Source organism: Balaenoptera musculus, chromosome 5 (genome assembly GCF_009873245.2).
Source record: "Balaenoptera musculus isolate JJ_BM4_2016_0621 chromosome 5, mBalMus1.pri.v3, whole genome shotgun sequence".
Classification (NCBI taxonomy): Eukaryota; Metazoa; Chordata; class Mammalia; order Artiodactyla; family Balaenopteridae; genus Balaenoptera; species Balaenoptera musculus.
In genome coordinates this window covers 59208960-59230436 of record NC_045789.1, presented here as the reverse complement: position 1 = coordinate 59230436, position 21477 = coordinate 59208960, and the positions used below count along the sequence as shown (strand labels likewise).

The 21477-nt window shown below is 35.1% G+C and overlaps 1 protein-coding gene across 9 annotated transcripts in view; it reads left to right on the top strand.

Annotated features, from left to right (window-relative positions):
• Positions 1-21477, top strand: part of ADGRL3 (adhesion G protein-coupled receptor L3) — an 851742-nt gene that overhangs the window by 520067 nt on the left and 310198 nt on the right. For 7 of the 9 annotated variants that reach the window (XM_036853251.1, XM_036853252.1, XM_036853247.1 and 4 more), the window contains 2 exons: positions 15868-15882; positions 18028-18828. In XM_036853251.1, coding sequence (XP_036709146.1) covers positions 15868-15882; positions 18028-18828 — 816 coding nt within the window. The remainder of the gene's footprint in view (positions 1-15867; positions 15883-18027; positions 18829-21477) is intronic. The other 2 variants (XM_036853248.1, XM_036853246.1) reach the window with 1 other exon arrangement.

Genomic DNA, 21477 nt, shown 5'->3' with positions numbered 1-21477 from the left:
TCCCAGCACCACTTACTGAAGAGGCTGTCTTTTCCTCATTGTATATTCTTGCCTCCTTTGTCATAGATTAGGTGACCATAGGTGTGTGGGTTTATCTCTGGGCTTTCTATCCTGTTCCACTGATCTATATTTCTGTTTTTGTGCTTGTACTAGTTTTGATGACTGTGGCTTTGTAGTATAGTCTGAAGTCAAGGAGCCTGATTCCTCCAGCTCTGTTTTTCCTTCTCAAGATTGTTTTGCCTATTTGTGGTCTTTTGCATTTCCATGCAAATTGTAAGATTTTTTGTTCTAATTCTGTGAAAGATGCCATTGGTAATTTGATAGGGATTGCAATGAATCTGTAGATTGCTTTGGGTAGGATAGTCATTTTCATAATATCGATTCTTCCAATCCAAGAACATGGTATATCTCTCTGTTTGTGTCATCTTTGATTTCTTTCATCAGTGTCTTATAGTTTTCTGAGTACAGGTCTTTTGCCTCCTTAGATAAGTTTATTCATAGGTATTTTATTCTTTTTGATGTGATGCAAAACATACAAACAGCTCATGCAGTTCAATATCAAAAAAACAAATAACCCAATCAAAAAATGGGCAGAAGATCTACATAGGCATTTCTCCAAAGAAGACATACAGATGGCTAAAAAGCACATGAAAAAATGCTCAACATCACTAATTATTAGAGAAATGCAAATCAAACTTACAATGAGGTATCACCTCACACACTTCAGAATGGCCATCATCAAAAAATCTACAAACAATAAATGCTGAAAACGGTGTGGAGAAAAGGGAACCCTCCTACACTGTTGGTGGGAATGTAAATTGGTACAGCCACTATGGAGAACAGTATGGAGGTTCCTTAAAAAACTAAAAATAGAGATACCATATGATCTAGCAATTCCACTCCTAGGCATATATCCAGAGAAAATCATAATTCGAAAAGATACATGCACCCCAATGTTCATTGCAGCACTATTTGCAATAGCCAGGACATGGAAGCAGCCTAAATATCCATTGACAGAGGAATGGATAAAGAAGATGTGGTACATATATACAATGTAATATTACTCAGCCATTAAGAAAAAGAAAACCGAAATAATGCCATTTACAGCAACATGATCTAGAGATTGTGATACTGAGTGAAGTAAGTCAGCCAGAGAAAGATAAATATCATATGATATTGCTTATATGTGGAATCTTAAAAAATAAAAAGGTACAAATGAACTTATGTACAAAACAGAAATAGAGTTACAGATGTAGAAAACAAACTTATGGTTACCAGGGGGTAAGAGGGGGAGGGATAAATTGGGAGATTGGGATTGATATATACACACTACTACATATAAAATAGATAACTAAAAAAAAAAATAAAATAAAATAAAATAAAATAGATAACTAATAATGAACTACTGTATAGTAAAGGGAACTCTACTCAATAATCTATAATGTCCTATAGGGGAAAATAATCTAAAAAAGAGTGGATATATGAATATGTATAACTGATTGACTTTGCTGTACACCTGAAACTAACACAACATTGCAAATCAACTATATGCCAATAAAAATTTTAAAAAAAAAGAACACATTTTTGGAAATTTATAGCAATGAATCTAAAGACCTGAAATTTATTCAGATGAATTGGTATTAGCATCTTAACTTTATCAAATGCCAAAATCTACATAAGTAAGGATCTTAACTCTACTTTCAGGAGATTCGATTGACATGTATATGATATTTTTGGTGTATATTTTCTACTAATGAATTCTGGGATTAATTTTGTTTGTTTTTTGTTTATAGTTCCAAAAATCATATTTATATTATTAATCTGGTTATTATTATCTATGCTATTACTGAATACAAAATATTTTCTGCTCTTTGGCTAGTGAATCTAGTTCAAGTTGGTTGGGATATTTGGAAGAGTTCTACAAAGTACCCTAGTACGTAGTAGCTCCTCAGATTCCTAAGCTATTCCTCAAAATGTTTTCTTTTTTTCCTTACTGAATGTCACTGTGGGTTTTGTTGTCCCTTTCTCTTATACCAAGTGATGATAAAAATTTTCAGTTCCAAGAATAATTCACAGGATCTTAAGAGCTCTGGTGAAGACTGACAGAATAATGTTTAGTCAAAAGTAAAGTAACTTGACTTCTTTCAGCTTCTGGTTTTTCTCATCAATAAAATTAGGATAGCCATTTCTGCCCTCACAATGCATAAAGTTGTTAAGTGACTCAAAATATTCACATTACTTAATAATTTGTTTTTAATACTATTAAAACCATAATTCAAAAATTAAACTGATTTGGGGCTATTATCTTAATTCTCTGGCTTCATTTTTCTAATTTGTAAAATACTGGCTGGGGCTAGATATCTAAAAAGAACTTTCAGACCTAGAACCCTGGGAACATTAATTATAAGGTATTTACTAACTATCTGGGACTTGATTTAGATTCATTTTGAGTATTTTATTTTTTTAGATATGCAGAGCTGGATCCATAGAACCTAGTAATAGGCATCAGTCAAAAATATATTTCTCAAGAGCAAATGGATAACATTTTCCACAAGAAATTTGATGGTAGTCAAACTGTTATGCTTTGTGTTTCTAACTTCAGCTTCTCTTAACAATTCTCCCTTTCTCTGCCTTTCACTTCTATTCTTGTCTATTTTTAATCTTTTTATACTAGCTCCTTTGAAAGCATTTAAAAGGAACTTTTTGTTGGTAAACAAGTATACTGAAAATCACCACTTATCATAAGCTTCCCTAAGGCAGAGATCAGTTCCTCCCTTGTAACATATTCATAATAGTACCAGCAAATCCAGTTTCTTTGAGGATTAAAGAAAATGATCTACTGGATGACTATTCACATAGTATATGTTCAGTAACTGTTAGGTATTATGATTGTTATTAGTTATCTCTGTATTCACAGCTCTGAGGGCCTCACACATAACAAATGCAGTCAGTGGATCTAATATATAAATATGCATATATAGTCTAGTACTCTCTGAGGGGACTCTGCCTTTGTTTTTTATTTAGCAACTCTAAATGCCACATGGTTTTTACATAGTGGTGACAAATCATTATGACAAGGGTACATCCTAGATGAACCAAATGTGATGTTGACTTTAACTGTTACCAATAATAACTTTGAAAATTACTATTTTCACTAGAAGCTATTACCAATAGATTCACAAAGGAGTCAACTAATAGCACCATTTTATTTTAAAAGGCTAAATTAACAGTTTGAAAGATTTTACAGATACATCAATGGAATGGAAAGTTAATACAAAATAAAAGGCAGTCTCATTTTCTGCAGCATCTATAGATATTGTATTGAAGTGCTTAAATTATAATGAGGCTAGTAAAAGCATTTTATGAATTATTGACATTTTCAATCTACACACTCCAGGATGAAATTCATTAGGAGGTGATAATTTTGGAAACACATTATATAAAGCCATTGTAATACAAGGTGCTTGAGTGGCACTTTTTTCACTGATGCATGGGTATCATTTGAAAAACATAATTTAGAAGCTGAGCTTCAGAGATTACCTTTGTCTTTCATTAAATAAAGGATTAGCACTTTGTTCACTGAAAGAGACAGATGTCTGTCAGAATTTTTGATATGTAATATACCAAAAAATTAATGAACTTCATAGATCTTTTTATTTCTGTTTATTAAAGTGCTTCTGTATTTTCTTGGTGGATGTGAAATGGAAGAAGAGAGAATTTTCTCTGCTTCAGAATAATAATTAACAGGACATGAGGTATTCAGAACTGGTTTGTTTCTGGTGATAAGAAATATCTCGTTTCCTTGGCCAAGAAATGAGGAACCCATTTTTTCTATTATTTTATCTTCTCTGGAGATATGCTTTGCATCACCATTCTCAGGCTTGATAGCACTGAAAAGTATGACATTCAGTTCCTTTCTTTGAAAATACCACAGCGCAATTCATCATTGCATAGAGGCGTAAGAAATATTAATTGAGCTCTTTCTGTGTGCTGGGCATTGAAGATGCAGTGATGAATAAGATCAAAACTTGGATTTGAATTCCAGCTCTGCTACTTATTAACAAAAGATCCATGCATCTTTGTGCCTGTTTTGTCATTTGAAAAGTTAAGATAATGAGAATATCTACCTCATAGGGTTGTTGTAAGATGATTAAATTAGTATCATATGCAATATGTGGCGTGTGGTACATACTTAATTAATGTTAGTTTTTATAACAGACACAGTGCCTGACCTTAGGGAGTTTCCATTTATGTTATTTTTCTCCTCTAAAGTACACTCCTGCTTGGATTTGGTGACAGAAAGGAAATGGAGAGCAAGAACGCAACAAACTGTGTTTCACTGAGTTTACATGTTGTGAGAACCAGTGTATGATATTAGACAAATGACAGGACTCTGCCACCTACCAGTGTTGACCTTGGTCAAATCCTTTTGAGTTTCAGTTGACTTTTCTCTGATATGGTAGTAACTAGCACCATATCACAGTGTTGTTTAAAGAATTAAAGCAAGTGAATTATATGAAAACATTTTGTTTACTTAGAAAGTACTATACTAATATAAAATATTATTGTGAACTTTTGGTTATCCACTTATAGATGATTTTGTTTGTAGATAATGCACTGGCAAATTTTCATCAAAGACTGATTTTTTTTATTACTTACTTAGTTAGCCTTTCTGCCATCTCCTTAACTGCCCAACTGGCCTGTGATAAGTGTACCCAAATGTATTTTAATAGTCTAAGCCAAATGTTACCAAGAAAATAATTCTGTTCAAAATACTACTACATTTCAATGATAAAAATATTTGTTTATAAATTATTTAATATTTCATTACTATCCTATGCTACTCATAAGTATCTTTTTATTTATATATTACAGAGATCCAGAGGCATCATTGTATTATAACGTTCCACTCATTTGGAACCTTTAAATCATAGATAGAAAATGTGTTGTATGACTTGCAGTTTAAAAGAAAAGAAATTTTAAGCTACATTAGAATTAGAGACAATTTCATAGTTCTTAGTTGTAGCAATTTAGTTCTAACAATTTTTGGCGTGCAACAATTTTATTTCTCTGTAATTTGCAATACAACTTGAAAAAACTTGGCAATGCATGCATATGCTCTCTCATCTATACCTTTTCTAATTAAGGAACACAATTCAAAAGTATTGCATATAGTACAAATATGGACAGAACTAATATAGAACTAATAACATCTTATTTTTCTAAACAATAACATGACTATATTATATCTATTTTATGAACTGTTGGGGAATGAAGGGAAAATTTACTATTCTTTTTTATTTCCTGTTTCTTCCTTTTATACAGAATACAATTACCCTTAGTCTGAATTTGTCATTTACTCTAACCACAGGATATAGCTTGAGACGTTAAGGGGGACAAAGGACAACAAGGAAATCACTTTGAGGAAATAGATAAATATATTTATGGAGGTTGAATGGACAATAAAAATAGTTTGGGGGTTAAAAGTGAAGAGAGAAAAGGAGAGAAACTAGTTCCAAGGAAGTCTGGACATGAACAACGGCAGCTATAATGTGGAATTCAGGATATCGGACCAGGCTGAAGACAAGAGGTCCTGAAGAAGGCCTAGCAGAGTTGTCATCATACAATTCATTTATTTATGGTCTCATAACAGAGAGGAGTAAAGGGAATATTTTCCACTTGTGTTTTTAGATTGTCACAGGCTGTTTTATAGCAACAAATTTTTCTTGCCAATATAACCCTCAGAACCATTCATATACTTTTTCTTCTTTGCCTTTTTTTTTTGGTCTGGTTTTACATTTAATGAGTTGAAGAAACAAACTGCTTATAAATTTTACTTTCCTCCCCATCCGTTAAAATATTCAAAGACATCATGCAGATATGCATTGCATGTATGAATCTATATAACAAGTCCAGATTCTCTTTTGCCACGTTTTTCTTTTTACTACAAGCTTAAAATATCGAGAAGCAGAATTAATCACCTCTATGTGGATTTTGTATTAATTCAATAGCTGTTCATCAAGTATGTATTATGTGCCAGGCATTGTGAGCTTGTGAAGGACACAGTGGTAAGCATGTTTTCTGTATGCAGGCAATTTGTTTGTTTGCATGTTTTTTGTTTTTTTTTCAGGTGAGGGAAGCTTCTAGAATCAGAAATAGATGATGGACAATCACTGGCCAATCCTAAATGTTACTAAGCTTTTCAGTTTCGAATCATGTTTGCCTTGCCAGTTTTTGTTATGGGAGTATGATTTGTGTGTACTTACTTCAACTAAAATTATAGGATATTTTACTTTAGTCTTGAAACTAGCAAATAAATGATGAATGGGCTACAGCCAGTCATGACATAGGCAAGACCATAATAATTTTCTCCGAAGTACAACTGCCTAATAAATCTTAATTTTGAGTCACCAGCAGTACCAGAGGCACACTTTACTTATGCTACAGTTCATGCCAATTTCTTCACATTAGACCAGGACCAGAGAATTAAAAGTTAAATTTTACCTAAAAAGGTAAAGAGGTAAAAGTTGTTTGAAAAATAAAAATGGCCATTAAATTGTAAGATAGTATTTATACACTATAATAAATATCTTATCAAATCTTTTTACCGTATATACCATCTTCCTCATTAAGTATTTGTTGGAGAGAGAAATACTAATCACCAAGAAGTTAGGGCAATTGCAATCTAAGTTGAAGAATTTTATGTGGAATACGACTAAAGTTGTGTGAGTGTACATTTTATGTTGTAGAATATAAATACCTTCATATATAATCCAAAGGATATATATTTAGAGCTATTTCAAGGAACGGAATTAGTTCTAGAAATCCCTTTATAGGCTAGTGCTTGAAAAATGTCAGCTTTAGTGTAAGATTCCACTCCCAACTTCATTGTAAAATGGGCCTCAAGTCCAAACTTTTGAGACTATTCATTAAAAAAATTTTTTTTTGCACTTTTGAAATCACATTTAATTCATTATTTTCATGGGTGTTAGTATAATCTTTTATGTTACTTTTTTTAACAGTTGGCTTTTGATTAAATAATTTTTTTAACATCTTTATTGGAGTATAATTGCTTTACAATGGTGTGTTAGTTTCTGCTTTATAACAAAGTGAATCAGTTATACATATACATATATCCCCATATCTCTTCCCTCTTGCATCTCCCTCCCTCCCACCCTCCCTATCCCACCCCTCCAGGTGGTCACAAAGCACTGAGCTGATCTCCCAGTGCTGTGAGGCTGCTTCCCACTAGCTATCTATTTTACATTTGGTAGTGTATATATGTCCATGACACTCTCTCACTTCGTCCCAGCTTACCCTTCCCCCTCCCCGTGTCCTCAAGTCCATTCTCTACGTGTGCGTCTTTATTCCTGTCCTGCCCCTAGGTTCTTCAGAACGATTTTTTTTTTTTTTTTTAGATTCCATATATATGTGTTAGCATGCAGTATTTGTTTTTCTCTTTATGACTTACATCACTCTGTATGACAGACTCTAGGTCCATCCACCTTACTACAAATAACTCAATATCGTTTCTTTTTATGGCTGAGTAATATTCCATTGTATGTATGTGCCACATCTTCTTTATCCATTCATTTGTCGATGGACACTTAGGTTGCTTCCATGTCCTGGCTATTGTAAATAGAGCTGCAGTGAACATTGTGGTACATGACTCTTTTTGAATTATGGTTTTCTCAGGGTATATGCCCACTAGTGGGATTGCTGGGTCGTATGGTAGTTCTATTTTTAGTTTTTTCAGGAACCTCCATACTGTTCTCCATAGTGGATGTATCAATTTACATTCCCACCAACAGTGCAAGAGGGTTCCCTTTTCTGCACACCCTCTCCAGCATTTATTGTTTGTAGATTTTTTGATGATGGCCATTCTGACCAGTGTGAGGTGATATCTCATTGTAGTTTTGATTTGCATTTCTCTAATGATTACTGATGTTGAGCATTCTTTCATGTGTTTGTTGGCAATCTGTATATCTTCTTTGGAGAAATGTCTATTTAGGTCTTCTGCCCATTTTTGGATTGGGTTGTTTGTTTTTTTGATATTGAGCTGCATGAGCTGCTTGTAGATTTTGGCGATTAATCCTTTGTCAGATGCTTCATTTGCTAATATTTTCTCCCATTCTGAGGGTTGTCTTTTCGTCTTGTTTATGGTTTCCTTTGCTGTGCAAAAGCTTTTAAGTTTCATTAGGTCCCATTGTTTATTTTTGTTTTTGATTCCATTTCTCTAGAAGGTGGATCAAAAAGGATCTTGCTGTGATTTATGTCATAGAGTGTTCTACCTATGTTTTCCTCTAAGAGTTTTATAGTGTCTGGCCTAAGATTTAGATCTTTATTCCATTTTGAGTTTATTTTTGTGTATGGTGTTAGGGAGTGTTCTCATTTCATTCTTTTACATGTAGCTGTCCAGTTTTCCCAGCACCACTTATTGAAGAGGGTGTCTTTTCTCCATTGTATATTCTTGCCTCCTTTATCAAAGATAAGGTGACCATATGTGCATCGGTTTAACTCTGGGCTTTCTATCCTGTTCAGTTGATCTATATTTCTGTTTTTGTGCCAGTACCATACTGACTTGATTACTGTAGCTTTGCAGTTTAGTCTGAAGTCAGGGAGCCTGATTCCTCCAGCTCCATTTTTTCTTTCTCAAGATTGCTTTGGCTATTCGGGGTGATTTGTGTTTCCATACAAATTGTGAAATTTTTTGTTCTAGTTCTGTGAAAAATGCCAGTGGTAGTTTGATAGAGATTGCATTGAATCTGTAGGTTGCCTTAGGTAGTATAGTCATTTTCACAATGTTAATTCTTCCAATCCAGGAACATAGTATATCTCTCCATCTATTTGTGTCATCGTTAATTTCTTTCATCATTGTCTTATAATTGTCTGCATTTAGGTCTTCTGTCTCCTTAGGTAGGTTTATTCCTAGGTATTTTATTCTTTTTGTTGCAATGGTAAATGGGAGTGTTTTCTTAATTTCACTTTCAGATTTTTCATCATTAGTGTAGAGGAATGCAAGAGATTTCTGTGCATTAATTTTGTATACTGCTACTTTAGCAAATTCATTGATTAGCTCTAGTAGTTTTCTGGTAGCATCTTTAGGGTTCTCTATGTATAGTATCATGTCATCTGCAAACAGTGACATCTTTACTTCTTCTTTTCTGATTTGGATTCCTTTTATTTCTTTTTCTTCTCTGATTGCTGTGGCTAAACCTTTCAAAACTATGTTGAATAATAGTGGTGAGAGTGGGCAACCTTGTCTTGTTCCTGATCTTAGTGGAAATGGTTTCAGTTTTTCACCATTGAGGACGATGTTGACTGTGGGTTTGCCATATATGGCCTTGATTTTGTTGAGGTAAGTTCCCTCTAAGCCTACTTTCTGAAGGGTTTTTATCATAAATGGGTGTTGAATTTTGTCAGAAGCTTTGTCTGCATCTATTGAGATGATCATATGGATTTTCTCCTTCAATTTGTTAATATGGTGTATCACATGGATTGACTTGCATATATTGAAGAATCCTTGCATTCCTGGGATAAACCCCATTTGATCATTGTGTATGAGCCTTTTAATGTGCTGTTGGATTCTGTTTGCTAGTATTTTGTTGAGGATTTTTGCATCTATGTTCATCAGTGATATTGGCCTGTAGTTTTCTTTCTTTGTGACATCTTTGTCTAGTTTTGGTATCAGGGTGATGGTGGCCTCATAGAATGAGTTTGGGAGTGTTTCTCCCTCTGCTATATTTTGGAAGAGTTTGAGAAGGATAGGTGTCAGCTCTTCTCTAAATATTTGATAGAATTCTCCTGCGAAGCCATCTGGTCCTGGGCTTTTGTCTGTTGGAAGATTTTTAATCACAGTTTCTATTTTAGTGCTTGTGATTGGTCTGTTTGTATTTTCTATTTCTTCCTGGTTCAGTCTCAGAAGGTTGTGCATTTCTAAGAACTTGTCCATTTCTTCCAGGTTGTCCATTTTTTTGGCATATATTTGCTTGTAGTAATCTCTCATGATCCTTTGTATTTCTGCAGTGTCAGTTGTTATTCTCCTTTCTCATTTCTAATTCTATTGATCTGAGTCTTCTCCCTTTTTTTCTTGATGAGTCTGGCTAATGGTTCATAATATTGTTTATCTTCTCAAAGAACCAGCTTTTAGTTTTATTGATCTTTGCTATTGCTTCCTTCATTTCTTTTTCATTTATTTCTGATCTGATCTTTATGATTTTTGTCCTTCTGCTAACTTTGGTTTTTTTTTTTTTTGTTTTTCTTTCTCTAATTGCTTTAGGTGTAATGTTAGATTGTTTATTTGAGATGTTTCTTGTTTCTTGAGGTAGGACTGTATTGCTGTAAACTTCCCTCTCAGAAGTGCTTTTGCTGCATCCCATAGGTTTTGTGTCGTTGTGTTTTCACTGTCATTTGTTCCTAGGTATATTTTGATATCCTCTTTGATTTCTTCAGTGAACTCTTGGTTATTAAGTAGTGAATTGTTTAGCCTCCATGTGTTTGTATTTTGTACAGATTTTTTTCCTGTAATTGATATCTAGTCTCATAATGTTGTGGTCAGAAAAGATACTTGATATGATTTCAATTTTCTTAAATTTACCAAGGCTGGATTTGTGACCCAAGATATGATCTATCCTGGAGAATGTTCCATGAGCACTTGCGAAGAAAGTGTGTTGGTTGCTTTTGGATGGAATGTCGTATAAATATCAATTACCTCCATCTTGTTTAATGTATCATTAAAAGCTTGTGTTTCCTATTTATTTTCATTTTGGATGATCTGTCCATTGGTGAAATCGGGGTGTTAAAGTCCCCTACTCTGATTGTGTTACTGTTGATTTCTCCTTTTATGGCTGTTAGTATTTGCGTTATGTATTGGGGTGCTCCTATGTTGGGTGCTAATACAATTTTTATATCTTCTTCTTGGATTGATCCCTTGATCATTATGGAGCGTCCTTCTTTGTCTCTTGTAATAGTCTTTATTTTAAAGTCTACTTGTCTGATATGAGAATTGCTACTCCAGCTTTCTTTTGATTTTCTTTTGCATGGAATATCTTTTTCCATCCCCTCACTTTCAGTCTGTATGTGTGCCTAGGTCTGAAGTGGGTCTCTTGTAGTCAGCATATGTATGGGTCTTGTTTTATATCCATTCAGCCAGACTGTGTCTTTTGGTTGGAGCATTTAATCCATTTATATTTAAGGTAATTATCTATATGTTTGTTCCTATTACCATTTTCTTAATTGTTTTGGGTTTGTTATTGTAGGTCTTTTCCTTCTCTTGTGTTTCCTGCCTAGAGAAGTTCCTTTAGCATTTGTTGTAAAGCTGGTTTGGTGGTGCTGAATTTTCGTAGCTTTTGCTTGTTTGTAAAGGTTTTAATTTCTCCGTCGAATGTGAATGAGATCCTTGCTGGTTAGAGTAATCTTGGTTGTAGGTTTTTCCCTTTCATCACTCTAAATATGTCCTGCTGCTCCCTTCTGGCTTGGAGAGTTTCTGCTGAAAGATCAGCTGTTAACCTTATGGGGATTCCCTTGTAGGTTATTTTTTGCTTTTCCCTTGCTGCTTTTAATATTTTTTCTGTGCATTTAATTTTTGATAGTTTGATTAATATGTGTCTTGGTGTGTTTTTCCTAGGGTTTATCCTGTATGGGACTCTCTGTGCTTCCTGGACTTGGGTGACTATTTCCTTTCCCATGTTAGGAAGTTTTCAACTATAATCTCTTCAAATAATTTCTCAGTACCTTTCTTTTTCTCTTCTTCTTCTGGGACCCCTATAATTCGAATATTGGTGCAGTTAATGTTGTCCCAGAGGTCTCTGAGACTGTCCTCAATTCTTTTCATTCTTTTTTCTTTATTCTGCTCTGCAGTCATTATTTCCACTATTTTATCTTCTGGGTCACTTATCCGTTCTTCTGCCTCAGGTATTCTGCTATTGATTCCTTCTAGAGAATTTTTAATTTCACTTATTGTGTTGTTCATCACTGTTTGTTTGCTCTTTAGTTCTTTTAGTTCCTTCTGAAACGTTTCTTGCATTTTCTCCATTCTATTTCCAAGATTTTGGATCATCTTTACTGTCATTATTCTGAATTCTTTTTCAGGTAGACTGCCTATTTCCTCTTCATTTGTTAGGTCTGGTGTGTTTTTACCTTGCTCCTTCATCTGCTGTGTTTTTCTCTGTCTTCTCATTTTGCTTAGCTTACTGTGTTTGGGGTCTCCTTTTCACAGGCTGCAGGTTTGTAGTTCCTGTTTTTTTTTGGTGTCTGCCCCCAGTGGCTAATGTTGGTTTAGTGGCTTATGTAGGCTTCCTGGTGGAGGGGACTGGTGCCTGTGTTCTGGTGGATGAGACTGGATGTTGTCTTTCTGGTGGGCAGTTCCACGTCTGGTGATGTGTTTTGGAGTGCCTGTGACCTTATTATGATTTTCAGCAGCCTCTCTGCTAATGGGTGGGGTTGTGTTCCTGTCTTGCTAGTTGTTTGGCATAGGGTATCCAGCACTGTAGCTTGCTGGTCATTGAGTGGAGCTGGGTCTTGACGTTGAGATGGAGATCTCTGGGAGATTTTCACCATTTGATATTACGTGGAGCTGGGAGGACTCTGGTTGACCAATGTCCTGAACTGGGGTCTCCCACCACAGCGGCACAGCCCTGATGCCTAGGTGGAGCACCATCAGCCTGTCGTCCACACAGTTCAGAATAAAAGGGAGAAAAAAAAGAAGGAAAGAAAGAAAAAGATAAAATAAAATAAAATGAAATAAAATAAAATAAAGTTATTAAAATAAAAAATAATTATTAAAAAAAGTTTAAAAAGTAATAAAAGAAAAAAGAAAGAAAGAAAGAAGAGAGCAACGAATCCAAAAAACAAATCCACCAATGATAAGAAGCGCTAAAAACTATTCTAAAAAAAAAGAAAAAACAGAACAACAACAACAACAAAAAAGGACAGACAGAACCCTAGGACAAATGGTAAAAAGCAAAGCTATACAGACAAAATCACACATGGAAGCATACACATATACACTCACAAAAAGAGAAAAAGGGGAAAAAGTATATATATCGTTGCTCCCAAAGTCCACCTCCTCAATTTTGGATGATTCATTGTCTATTCAGGTATTCCAGAGGTGCAGGGTCCATCAAGTTGATTGTGGAGATTTAATCTGCTGCTCCTGAGGCTGCTGGGAGAGATTTCCCTTTCTCTTCTTTGTTCACACAGCTCCTGCGGTTCAGCTTTGGATTTGGCCCCGCCTCTAAGTGTAGGTCGCCTGAGTGGGGTCTGTTCTTCCCTCAGACAGGATGGGGTTAAAGGAGCAGCTGATTCGGGGGCTCTGGCTCACTCAGGCCAGCGGGGAGGGAGGGGTACGGAGTGCGGGGCAAGCCTGTGGCGGCAGAGGTCGGCATGATGTTGCACCAGACTGAGGCGTGCCATGTGTTCTCCCGGGGAAGTTGTCCTTGGATCACGGGACCCTGGAGGTGGTGGGCTGCACAGCCTCCCGAGAGGGGCCGTGTGGATAGTGAACTGTGCTTGCACACAGGCTTCTTGTTGGCTGCAGCAGCAGCCTTAGTGTCCCATGCCCGTCTCTGGTGTCCGCGCTGATAGCCACGGCTCGCGCTCGTCTCTGGAGCTCCTTTAGGCAGCACTCTTAATCCCCTCTCCTTGTGCACCAGGAAACAAAGAGGCAAGAAAAAGTCTCTTGCCTCTTCGGCAGGTCCAGACCTTTTCCCGGACACACTCCCAGCTAGCCGTGGCGCACTAGTCCCCTCAGGCTGTTTTCACGCAGCCAACCCCAGTCCTCTCCCTGGGATCCAACCTCCGAAGCCCGAGCCTCAGCTCCCAGCCCCCGCCCGCCCCGGCGGGTGAGCAGACAAGCCTCTCGGGCTGGTGAGTGCTGGTCGGTACCAATCCTCTGTGCTGGAATCTCTCCGCTTTACCCTCTGCACCCCTGTTGCTGCACTCTCCTCCGTGGCTCTGAAGCTTCCCGCCTCCGCCACCTGCAGTCTCCACTCGGGAAGGGGCTTCTAGTGTGTGGAAACCTTTCCTCCTTCACAGCTCCCTCCCACTGGTGCAGGTCCCATCCCTATTTTGTCTTTGTTTTTTCTTTTTCTTTTGCCCTACCCAGGTACGTGGGGAGTTTCTTGTCTTTTGGGAGGTCTGAGGTCTTCTGCCAGCGTTCAGTAGGTGTTCTGTAGGAGTTGTTCCACATGTAGATATATTTCTGATGTATTTCCGCCATCTTGAAGCTCCTCTGATTAAATAATTTTTAAGGTGCTTAGTTATGCTTCTTCTGGTTGTCAGTCTGAACTCAGGTTTGTTAGTAATCTAGCCATAGCATGAAGTGCATCTCTTAGGTAAAGCTTTTAACTGACCTATAATGAGGCATACAGTCCAGTGAACACTACAGTTACTTGATAAAGATCCATAATTGAGAATGATGATAAATTTTAACAGTATGAGTATCATAGAGTTTTTTTAAGAGTCCTAGAAATATTGTTAAAGATAAGATTTGTAAATTAATGAGATAAGGAATCTTAAAAAGATAACCCCATTTACACCTTCCTAAGCATAACTTTTCATATATACCATTTTTGTTTTCTAACACGTGTGATACTGAGCTTTCAAAAGAAGTCAATGGAGAGAAATGAGTGTGATTTTGCCAACTATTGAAGACATGAGCTTAGGTCAATGCACAAAAATCTCACCTAAAAGTAACTATCCAAAACGGTATTTCTCCCTTGTTTTAAAAATTTCCTGTAGTTTTATTTATTGTGCATAGTAGCTCAATTTATCCCTTCCACTGAAATTATCTTAGATTTGTATCACTTGCAATCTGTGATTTTTTTTCAAAGTTTGCATTATGAACCCCTTCTTTCCTGACTCTTTCTCTCTTTTTTCCCATTGATTCTTTTTTTTTTCTTGTTGTGATCTAGGCAAATTGTTTCCAATGAGACAAATGTTTATAAGATAAAGAAGATGCTGCTTGATGAGTTTCATGAATATGTTATAATTTCCCTGAATTTTCCCTGACTTGTTTTAGTCAATATCTTAAAATAATAATGGAATCTAATTTGAAAGATACATAACCATAATGTGTTTGAGGATACTAATTTATTCTTTTAAGAGTTTGTTGAAAGACTCACTTAAGAATTTCAGAAAAGCCCAGGGGAGGTGGCTCATTATTTATATTAACCTTTGGATACAGATTTTTCTGAAAGACAGTATTTTTCCACAATAATATAAAATATCGTTGAGTGGGAGGAATAGAACTTTCTTCAATAAGGATTCTAAATATGTTTATTCAGAATGAGAGCATTCCCTGTTAATGTGTCACCCCATGAAGTACATTTCTCATAATACTGACAAGTTATAGAAAATATTAGGCCTTAGGAAATGAATTACAGAGTAGTTTCTTCTGAAGAGATCAATTCTTGAGATGGGTAAAAAGCAAGACTATTATGTTAAATAGTGATATAAACTATAATATTTAATAAATGAGACTATCCCAGCTATCTGAAAGCTTTCTATGTATGGTTACCAACCTGTCTTTCTAATGGAAAATATTTGTGTTATTATTATGAATATTGTATTCCCTATGTCTATAATTTGGAATGGTATGTTTATTCAGTCTTAGCTTGATTAACTTTTGCCTTATTTTTTCCAAGTTTGTACTGTATTTTTAAGCTTATAATGTGATTGTTTCTTAAAAAATAATTTTATAGAGGAATGGGTTTTTTAAAAAAACATAATGTTCAATAACGCAAGTATGAGTGAAATAAATTATTTACTTTCAGTTTGGAAGAGGTGAATAAAAAGTGCTTGGCCAATATCGTACCATTAATCTATTCTCTTTTCTCCTTTCTCTCTTTACTTCTCTCTCTCCAATAGAAGTGGAACAAAAAGGTAATTAAATACCTTTCATAAATTATATACTATTTATAGGCTAAGTTATTTAACAGTTTAACATCTAGTTAAAATAATTTTGTTATTAATTCTTATCTATTTTATGAAAATTTATTTACTACTTCTGCTGCTCAACTTCACTTTAGTCTGTTGTACTGACCAGTGCTGGTTTGATTTTTTTAATCCTAAAACAGTTTAATAGTGTAAAATTTTCAACCGTGCATTCTATTCCTCTTTATTTAAGCAGTTAGAAAAACGGTAGATGGTTTTGGATAGTAACTACTTTAGATTTGTTTTTATTTCTATACTAGATAATTTTCCATAGCTCTGGTGTGGTTCCCCTGTTCCTTTAATTTTTAACTATTAGGGGAAAAGGGGAGATGGTTTTCTAAAATACCTTAAAATAAATTGCTTTAGTAACCAAGGGCTGATTATTAACTAACATAAAGTTTATATACAATTTTGACAATAATACCTCCCCATCCTTTATAATTATAGACATCATATTAGAATCCTGAGAAATTCTTCTAATAATCAATTTTATTATTGAGTATAATTTGATGATGGCCCTCTATCCTTGCTATGGAAGATTTTGATAGTTAACTTTTCCCCTAAACTTTTCATTTTTCCAAAATTAAAACTTTGGGCATTTTAATAATGTACTTTCCTTTTTAATAATCTGTAAACCCTAGCTGAGTTTCATCTTAGATTGTTTTCCATTGGATGTAGGTTTATAGTTGTTGTTAAAGAGCTAATCACTAATACCAAGAGAATAATACTTTAATCATTAAAATATGGGTCAACATCCAAATTTCTTGTGATTTCCTAATTTCTCCTCCCAATACACTTCTAATCATTTCAAACATAACAGTGGACTGCATGATTATTTTTCAATGTGTTTGCTCTGCAAAAATATTGGAGCACTGTTTCCCATAGTAGGTTCAGCAGAACATTACACCCCATCAGGCTCTGTAGAAAGGGTTCCATGATCAAATTAGTTTGTGAAATTTGCTCACCCTCCCCACTTCCATCTTGGAGATTCACTAATGTACCTCAGCTATTAGAATCCTGATATTATGTTTAATATGATATTTCTTAAACACATATGGCTAGGAATCCCTGGTTTCTTTCTGTGTAATATGTGGCTAAATCACTTAAAACAGGTGCTTCAAGGACCTCCCTTTGGGAAACATTGCTTTTTAGCCCCTTCATTACAGATCAATCAGCCAAGTTTTGTTTTTTTACCACCACTCATATGATGTGCTACTGAATCATACTAAAAATCAACTGAATCAGATAATTCCTGCCCATTTTCAGTCTGAAGTATGAGCAGCAAAATATTGTAGCAAGTAATCTTGTTTTTTAATGTTCTTCTCATGTAACAGTAAAAGGTACATGTTTTTAAGTTCCAATACTACTGTATTTAACAGGACATTTTTAACTGATTAAAATCTAGATCTTGGGTTCTTCTCTGTAACCTTTCACCTTTTCTTCTTTCTTTATTCCTTCTTTCCTTTCTTTTTCTTCCTTTCTCTTTTTCCTTCCAGTATCCATCCATCACTCATTTTTAATTGTGTGGGTTGCATGCTCTGTGTGTGCTATAGCAGCTTTAAGAGCTTTTTTCCTAGAAGGCTCAGTGGCCTGTATTACAGGGCTTTTCTTTTCCCTTATTATTATATTTTAATTACTGTTGTATTTTCATATGCTTCTTAATAAGTATAGAATAGTTAATAGTGTCAGAATGAAAACAACATCTTTAAAAATTCCAAATAAGATATATAAAACCATCACATATAAAAATTTATATTTGCTATATGTCTATAGAATATATAGACATAAGTCACATTTATATATATAGCATATCCAAAATTATTGTAACACACTTGCAAAGGTAAAAAGCAAAGGAAAGCACAGCCACTCTTTAAAAGGCCAAATTTTTTTAGCAAATGAAATCAAAATGATTATGAACAAATGTCAAAATTAATGTGGAAGACTACTTTATGTTCTCAGAAGAATACAGCAAAATAATTAAGTGGTGGTGGGTATTTCTTGTTAGAGTTGAATTCCATTTGGTGAAAAATAAGAATATATGACAAAATATTAAAATTAATACATTTATTATTTTGACTCTTTCCCTTCCAACAGTTTTTCTTTGTCCTGGACTACTAAAAGGAGTATACCAGAGTGAACATTTGTTTGAGTCCGACCACCAATCTGGGGCATGGTGCAAAGACCCTCTGCAGGCTTCTGACAAGATTTATTATATGCCCTGGACCCCCTACAGGACTGATACCCTGACTGAGTACTCATCCAAGGATGACTTCATTGCTGGAAGGCCAACTACAACCTACAAGCTCCCTCACAGGGTGGATGGCACAGGATTTGTAGTGTATGACGGAGCTTTGTTCTTCAATAAAGAGCGCACCAGGAACATAGTAAAGTTTGATTTGCGGACTAGGATAAAGAGTGGAGAGGCTATCATAGCAAACGCCAATTACCATGATACCTCCCCTTACCGTTGGGGAGGCAAATCTGACATAGACCTGGCAGTGGATGAGAATGGGCTATGGGTAATCTATGCAACAGAACAAAACAATGGTAAAATTGTCATTAGTCAGTTGAACCCTTACACCCTACGGATTGAAGGGACATGGGATACTGCATATGATAAAAGGTCAGCTTCCAACGCATTTATGATATGTGGGATTCTGTATGTGGTCAAATCTGTATACGAGGATGATGACAATGAGGCCACAGGGAATAAGATTGACTACATTTACAACACCGACCAAAGTAAAGATAGTTTGGTGGATGTACCCTTTCCCAATTCCTACCAGTACATAGCAGCTGTGGATTACAATCCCAGGGACAACCTTCTTTATGTATGGAATAACTATCACGTCGTGAAATATTCTTTGGATTTTGGACCTCTGGATAGTAGATCAGGTAAGTTTGACTTTTGATGGTACTTTAAGGGGAAATATTTACAACTTGCTCTTAGTAAGTTGATTGTATATTTTGATTAGACATCCTTTTGTGGTCTTTCTTCTGGCCTGTGTATTGAAAGTTATTCATTGTCTTTTCAGCTAAAAAATCGTTGCTGTTAATCACTTTCAACTTTAAAAAAGTATAGACATAAGAAACTGACTCTTCCTCCTCTGTGCAGCTAGTCTCCAACCTTCAGCCCTTCTTTGAAGGGCATTTTCATTATCAGCTAGTTAGTTCTTTGTGTAGTGAAGTACACAAAACCTTTGCAAAAATAGAATGCCATCCCATCTAATTAATTGTGACATGCCCTGCGAAGTGCTCTCCACTTGGAAAATGTCAAAGGGTTGGCTTGATATAATTCTTCAGGAGGCCTGCACCAATATATTCAACTCACCAAGAGCATCATATATGACCAACCCTACTGGGAATATTGTCGGTTTGACTGTACATGTGTCTGAGTGTATCTAATTAATACATACAGAAAAATGTTCATAACTGATACAGACAAAAAAATAGATCTCAATTTTATAAGAAACAGGAGTGCAAAACTCAGCTTTGAAAAAAATGAGACAAGCTTTAATCCCCATTCTTTAAAATTGTATTTTTCCTCTCTAGGACATACTGTTTACTTTTAATATTGTTTAAAGACAGTCATAAATTGCTTTATCTTTTATATTTCTATTTGCACAAGTGCGCAGAATTATCTTAGTCTAGAAGTTAAATTATTTTAACTAGCAATAATATTGTTCCTCCTGATAAAGTATAATGGAAAAGTAAGATATAGGTGTCTGAATTTTGATAGTAATGTAGCAATTCATAGTTTAATTTTTTTCTTCTAGTGCTTACATGTTAATATTTCTTATTTTCTGCATTGCTTTTACTAGCATGTCATTCTGCTTACTAACTTACTTCACTATATACATATCTTCTTATACAATTAGATTTTAAGTGCCATAGAGCCAGTAATCTTGCCTTACTCATGAATGAATGCCTTTCCACTTCTCACTGTGATAGAATGTCAAATTGGGTGGCATTTTCTCTAATCCCTGTAAGAGTGACAGCAATTCTTTCCATGGCCAGCAATGCTGATATTATGTTGAATTGCTTTGTGTGGAAGGAGAAGCCTAATATGCAACAGCAGCAGAAGCAACTTCTCCTTACTAAGTTCTCAAAAATCTCGTAGACCTGGCTAACCTCTGTACAGGTAAGGTTTCTCAATCCAACACACCCTTCAATTAAAAACCTAAGCAAATCATCTGGAATATTCTGGGAAGACAGTTCTTTCAGATCTGTGATGTTCTTAAACCAAAATTCATATTTTGGCAGTGAAAACTCTTGACGAGCGGTTCTTAGCCTTTTTTGACTTTTAATTGTAACTGGAGTAATTTCTAATTGCCTCCAAAGAAATAACATATAACTCACCGTCTTTTAATGTTCGTGAATAAGGGGCAGTAATGTATATTAAGTTTATTTATTGGAAAGATCATGCATTATTTTTGTTTAGAATAATAGGTTAAAATTAATTAGCATTTCAGGTTTTGATTTGATGGACTGAAGCAAATTCTTAGCTTAGGTTTTATAAATTATCCTTAAAGAAAAAGATGATACCATAGCCTCATGTATTTAGAGACTTGCCAAAAAATATTTCTAATGTACATTAATAAAATTATGTGTGTATCCATATATATGACGTAATTGTAATTGTGGACATAGGAAAATTATACCACTCATTTAATTTTGTTTGTTTGTTTGATTATGGGAGTTAAATTATCAGCCATCTTGCCCACTTGTACTAGCGCTCCTATTTGTTAAAAGAATGCTTGTAAAGTGACAAACACTGAGAAATGATAAAGTTCAGCTTTTGAAACAAATTCCTAACTTAAGCCAGGAGATTCAGTTTTCACTCTTTTTAAATGACAGTGAAGCTCTCTTATGTTTTGCAAAGAGTGAGATTTCAGCTGTATTAAATTTGTATATATAATCACAAGAAAAATGATCAATTTTCATTCATGAATGCTCAAATTAAAAAGCTAGTACTTTGGTGTGGACTTAGCAGTTTAGGGATAGAAAGCATAAGTGTAGAATAATAATAAGTGTACATTTTATGCATGAATATGAGAATTTCAGTTAGCATTAATGGAGGCTGTTCACCTTATTCTACACAAAGTTTCAACTGGGTGTTTCTCTTTAGTATAAATTACATTGACATTTTTCAAAGAAATTTCCTTTAATGAATCCTTATTACGGATCTTCTTATGTGTCTATGTATGGAAACCAACTTACTATAAATATGTTAGGGTCAAAAAGACTAATTCTAAGTCCATAGATCTATAGTATATTTTCTGTTGCCGTCTGTTGGAAGCAAGCTGAGTATTTTTGCTCTGATTTCAACTGAGCTCTAATCATTGAAAAGTCACACTTTTGAAGTTTTTATGTAAAGGGGTATCTGTGTTTTACTTCTACTGAATATTACTATTCTTTAAATTAAAAGTTCTGGGTGTTGGAAGTTGAGACAAATATGTTCTCTCAGATGTATAAAAATCCTCAGGTGAAGCATCCATGGAGGTGGCATACTGCTTCTGAACATGGGTCTGGGAGCCTGAAGGA